Source organism: Mandrillus leucophaeus, unplaced genomic scaffold (genome assembly GCF_000951045.1).
Source record: "Mandrillus leucophaeus isolate KB7577 unplaced genomic scaffold, Mleu.le_1.0 Scaffold228, whole genome shotgun sequence".
NCBI classification, from domain to species: domain Eukaryota; kingdom Metazoa; phylum Chordata; class Mammalia; order Primates; family Cercopithecidae; genus Mandrillus; species Mandrillus leucophaeus.
Window position 1 is genome coordinate 1,661,019 of NW_012102343.1, and position 6,200 is coordinate 1,667,218.

The window sequence follows — 6,200 nt, forward strand, 5'->3', positions numbered from 1 at the left end:
CGCCCTCCCTCTCCAGAACCCCTACCCTCTCAATAGAGGGAAACAGCCACAACTCCTCCCCCTGCTCAGTTGCAGAAAATTCTTGGCTCTGGCTAAAATCACAAACATTCCAGACAAAGACTCTATCTGTGTGGGGTGCCGGAAAGCAACAAGAACATGCTGCTGGCAAACATCTCTGAGCAGGCGAGGACACAAGATACTGCAACTGGTACTACAGAGGAACAGAACAGAAGGGAAAACACACAGGCTTATTGAATTGGGAAATAAAACTCAAAAATCAAAACAGTGTGAAATTGAGTGGCATATAAATCAAGAGATAATGGCCAACAACTTCGGCTGAAAATGCGTATTTCCACATCTGAAAAGGTTGCCCTGTCAAATTTTGAGGGAAGGCCATGATGAATTAGGATTATTGGGTATGTGCTAAGCTTAGATTTACTTAACATAAATCTAAGCACTGAAAAGAACATAAGTTTTATCTAATATTCCACTTTAATTCAAACATTTTGATCAATGTATGGCCTATTTCAGTAGGAGTACAATGTTACAGAGCTATTCCCACTAAGCCCTTAAAAGAGTTACAACAGCTGAAGGAAAAAAAAAAAAACTTTACAGTAAGAGTTCAAATCTCAGGGATGCTTCTTATAATAGAGTTCATGTTAGAAGAGTCGATCTGATTCAGCTGGATCAAAGAGGCATACTAATCTTAAATCATCAAGTAGGAGAAAGGAAAAGACCCAAAGAGCCCCAGAAAACTGTTCAGCCCCAATCCCCTGGAATTCACCTAGTTATAAAATTTACAACTGCCTGCATGAAATCAGAAGTTCTGGGATACACAGTACCACTGAAGCACTGGGGTTCCTGAGACCATACGCCACACTGAATGGTATTGTACCCTCTGATGCCTGAGAGACACTGTAAGTTTTCTGAAATGAACTGAAGTCAATTCAGTAACTACTCATTGAGAACTCACTAAGTACTAGAACTGTGCTGGAGATTTTAAAGGGACATGCTATGGCTTAAATGTGCCCCTCTCAAAGTTCATGTGTTGGAAACTTAATCCCCAATGCAAGAGTGTTGAGAGGTAGAACCTTTAATTTTATTTATTTATTTAATTAAAAAAAATTTTTTTAAGATAGGTTGTTACTCTGTCTTCCAAGCTGGAGTGCAATGGCATGTACCATCATGGCCTACTGTAGCCTCGAACTGCTAGGCTCAAGCAATCCTCCCACTTCAGCCTCTCCAGTAGCTGGACTATAGGTGTGAGCCACCGCACCCAGGTAATTTTTGTATTTTTTGTAGAGACAGGGTCTCACTATACTGTCCAGGGTGATCTGGAACTCCTGGGCTCCAGCGATCCTCCTACCTCATTCTCTCAAAGTGCTGGGATTATAGCCATGAGCCACTGTGCCTGGCCGAGAAGCAGGACCTTTAAGAATCGATTAGGTTATGAGGCTCTGCCCTCATCAATAGATTAATGTCATTATCATAGAAGTAGGTTTGTTATAAAAGTGAGTTCAGCCCCTTCTTGCCCTCCTGTGCATTCTCTTGCCATGTGATACCTTCTGCCATGTTACTGTGACACAGCAAAAAGGCCCTCACCAGATGTGGCCCCTTGATGTTAGACTTTCCAGACTCCAGAACCATGAACCAAATAAATTTCTACTGTTTATAAATTACCCAGTCTGTGATGTTCTGTTATAGCAGCACAAAATGGACTAAGCCAGGATACAATCCCTGCCTTCAAATAATTCAACTGGGATCTAAGACATATACACAAAACGACTACAGTGAAAATGCAAAGCACTGTAAAATTTTAAGCCAAAGGAACTGGTTCAGACAATCCCAATATGGAGCAAAGGGAAGAGGAGGGAAGACAGTAGTTGTGGACAGACTTCACTAAAGAGGGAACACCTAAAGGCAGGACTTAGGCAAAGTACTCTAGGCAGATGGCAAAGCATGAGCAAAGGCTCAGATATTAAAATCGGAGTACGGCATGTTTGAAAGACAGTAAAGAACTTCTTTTGGGATGGGTGCAGTGGCTCACGCCTGTAATCCCAGAACTTTGGGAGGCCGAGGCAGGTGGATCACTTGAGGTTCGAGTTCGAGACCAGCCTGGCCAACATGGTGAAACCCATCTCTAATAAAAATACACAAACTAGCCAGGCATGGTGATGCGTGTCTATAGTTGCAGCTACTCCGGAGGCTGAGGCATGAGAATCGCCTGAACCCAGGAGACAGAGGTTGCAGTGAGCTAAGATCGCGCCACTGCACTCCAGCCTGGGTGACAGAGCAAGACTCTGTCTCACAAAAAACAAAAAAAACCAAAAAAAACCCAAAAAAAACAACTTCTTTTGGATAGATTGGAAAGATTAATTTGAAAGCAAAGAAATATAAATAAGACTGCACAGGGTAAGACTGAGAGCAAAGTAAGACAAGCCACAGTGTCTTCTGAGCATGAAAACAACAAACAAAACAAAACACAATGTCGCACCCAGAGTGTTCTGTTCTCCCAAATCCAATGTGTAATCCTGATTATGCCATTGTCCACGGAAGATGTAATGCAAATTTCTGATTTTCTTTCCTCACTGAAAAAGTTGTGAAACTTAAGCAGTTCACAGCCCCACCTGGTCCAAATGATCAGGATATCTTCTTACGTACAGTCTTCCAACTACCTCCCTGATTGTCACAGCACAGTACAGTCACGCACTGCATGAAGACAGTTCAGTCGAGGACGGACTGCATATATGAAGGTGGTCCCATAAGATTATTATAATACTGTCTTTTACTATATCTTTTCTATGTTTAGATACACAAATAGCATTGTGTTCCAACTGCCTACAGTATTCAGTACAGTCACATGCTTTACAGGTTTGTAGTCGAGGAGCAATAATAGGCTGCACCATATAGCTGAGGTGGGTAGTAGGCTATACCATCTAGGTTTGTGTAAGTACACCTGATATTTGAAGTACACTTGATATTTGCACAACAAAATCGCCTAAACACCATTTCTCAGAATGGTCCAAGCAAGTCTCCTGCCTCAGCCTCCCAAACAGCTGGGATTACAGGCATGTGCCACCACCACATCCGGCGAATTTTTGTATTTGCAGAGACGGGGTTTTGCCATGTTGGCCAGGCTGGTCTCGAACTCCTGGCCTCAGGTGATCCACCCGCCTCAGCCTCCCAAGTGCTGGGATTACAGGAGTGAGTCACCATGCCTGGCCAGTTTTTTTTGTTGTTGTTGTCGTTATTTTTTTGAGATGGACTCTCATTCTGTCACTCAGGCTGGAGTGCAGTGACACAATCTTGCTCACTGCAACCTCCACCTCCTGGGTTTAAGTGATTCTCCTGCCTCAGCCTCCCCAGCTAATTTTGTATTTTTAGTAGAGACAGGGTTTTTCCATGTTGGCCAGGCTGGTCTCAAACTCCTAACCTTCAGTGATCTGCCTGCCTTGGCCTCCCAAAGTGCTGGGATTGCAGGCATGAGCCACCATGCCCAGCCTTCTTTTTAAGACTTCATTTTGTTAGAGCAGTTTTCGGTTCACAACAAAACTGAGAGGAAGGCACAAAGATTTCCCATATTCCCTTTCCCCTTACATATGCATAGCCTCCCCCATTATCACCATCTCCCACCAGAGTGGTACATTTGTTACAAATGATGAACCTACATGGACACATCACTATCAACCAAAGTCCATAATTTGCATTAGGATTCACTCTTGGTGTACATTCCAAATGTAATGTTCCGACAACCATATAATGATATGTATCCACTATTACAGTATCATACAGAATATTTTCACTGCCCTAAAAGTTCCCTCTGTTCCACCTATTCAATCTTTCATTTCACTTAGTTGACCTTTTAAAAGGTGCTCCAAAGACTACAAGGTAACAGGTCTCCAAATCAGAATAAATAAAGAATACAAATGAAACTGGATATTAAGTGCTGACCGTAGTAGTAAGGAGCACTAGTGCACTAGAGTTGGAGAAGATTCTTAATCCAGAGAAACACTCTGATTACTCACCCTTGCTCTCAAAACACACTTCAAACATGTCATAATCTTCAGTGGTAAAGGCAAATTTCCCCTTGGTTGCATCCTCTTTGGAGTAGAGAATATGGCCAGCAGAATCTGTGATCTAAAATAAGAAATGTAGTAAGAATAGGCAGCAAATAACACTCAGGAAGAGAACTTACAGAAACTGGGGAGACAGAGACACTATCTACGAAAGACAATTTATAGTTCTCATTATGATGACTATCTTCCAGCCATCCCCAAAGACAAAAACTGGATTAGAAGATTAAATCCAAATACAGTAAATTTCATTCATTCAAGTAGTCTAATCACATTGCAGGCTAAAATCTGTTGCTGCTATAGATGTCTTACCATACCAAAAAGTTAATCTAGCTAATGCTCCAAGTTACACACACTGGACTTATTGGCAAAAACTCACTTTATAGATGCAGACTAGTATCATTGTGCATAGAGGAACATGTCACAAAAATGAAAGTAGACAATTATCAAAAGCTTATACAAGAGGGACAAAGATACATAAAAACACATTTATTCTATAAAACAAATTTGATAGGGAAGGGGTGTGGGTGGAAAATAAAATTAGGACACACAATACAAGGGCAGCAGGAAAAAAAGCATGCATAGAGAAGATAATCCAGGAGATCTATTCCTGCAAATTTCATGTTAATTATGTCAACAGCTACATAGAGTGGGAACAAAACACAGGAAACAAACAAGAAATTTCTGGCCAGGCATGGTGGCTCATGCCTGTAATCCCAAACTTTGGAACACCAAGGCAGGAGGATCACTTGAGCTCAAGAGTTCAAGACCTGGCTGGGCGCGGTGGCTCACACCTATAATCCCAGCACTTTGGGAGGCCGAGGCGGACAGATCATGAGTTCAAGAGATCGAGACCATCCTGGCTAACCAACATGGAGAAACCTCATCTCTACTAAAAATACAAAAAGTAGCTGGGCACAGTGGCTGGTACATGCCTATAGTACCAGCTGCTCGGGAGGCTGAGGCAGGAGAATCGCTTGAATCTGGGAGGCAGAGGTTGCAGTGGGCCAAGATTGTGCCACTGCACTCCAACCCAGATAACAGAGTGAGATTCCATCTCAAAAAAAAAGAGTTCAAGACCAACCTGGGCAACATGGCGAAACCCCATCTCTACAAAAATTAGCCAGACATGGTGGTGCGCACCTATAGTCCCAGCTACTGGGGAAGCTTGCTCTGTCACTGCAGCCTGGGTGACAGAGCAAGACCCTGTCTCAAAAAAACAAAAACAAAACAAAAAAAAGGAGAGAAATTTATCCTAAAAAAAAAAAAAAAAAAGATATCCTTGGCTTCCATAAATGATTATTCCTTTCTTCTAGATCCTTAGCTTTAGTTCTTCAGACTTAAAACTGCTCTATTACCAAAGAACAGCCTATCAGCACAGAAGAAAGGGCATATACTGGAAAGTAAACAGCCACATACAAAGCAAGGGAATTCCACAGTAATTTAACAGCCTGGATCTCAGCCTTCATTTCTAGAGTACACGGCTGTCTTAGTAGAAAGCATATTTCATCACTTAAGACTGGAAGCTACTTTGTAATGTGGAACACAAAAGTAGTGGCTTCATTACATTAAACTGGATGTTCTAATGCTATTCTTTTAAGGGGAAATTTTAATCAGGAAAATTAAGTAGCACACATTTAAGCTTATATATTTAAAAGTACTTTATAACAGTAGTTATTTCTGAGGGGTGAGACTTTCTCTTTATATTTTTACTTTTTTTTCTTTTTTTTGTGATCTTGGCTCACCGCAACCTCTGCCTCCCGGGTTCAAGTGATTCTCCTGCCTCAGCCTCCCGAGTAGCTGGGACTACAGGCACCCACCACCACGCCCAGTTAATTTTTTTGTATTTTTAGTAGAGACAGGGTTTCCCCATGTTGGTCAGGATGGTCTCGATCTCCTGATCTCATGATCCAACCATCTCAGCCTCCCAAAGTGCTGGGGTTACAGGCATGAGCCACCGTGCCTGGCCTTTTTTTCCATTTTTTAAAAAGACATGTAGCTGAGCATGGTGGCTCAGCCAGGTGCAGTGGCTTACGCCTGTAATCCTAGCACTTTGGGAGGCCGAGGCAGGCGGATCACCTGAGATCAGGAGTTTGAGACCAGCCTGGTCAACATGGTGAAACCCTG

General features: G+C 42.4%; 1 protein-coding gene across 4 annotated transcripts in view; it reads right to left on the reverse strand.

Annotated features, from left to right (window-relative positions):
- Nucleotides 1-6,200, reverse strand: part of TMED10 (transmembrane emp24-like trafficking protein 10 (yeast)) — a 45,612-nt gene that overhangs the window by 16,270 nt on the left and 23,142 nt on the right. For all 4 annotated transcript variants that reach the window (XR_001006258.1, XM_011981553.1, XM_011981554.1 and 1 more), the window contains exon 2: nucleotides 4,026-4,137. Coding sequence is in view for 3 of the 4 variants with exons in the window: in XM_011981553.1 (XP_011836943.1) it covers nucleotides 4,026-4,137 (112 nt within the window). In the remaining variant the exon portion in view is untranslated. The remainder of the gene's footprint in view (nucleotides 1-4,025; nucleotides 4,138-6,200) is intronic.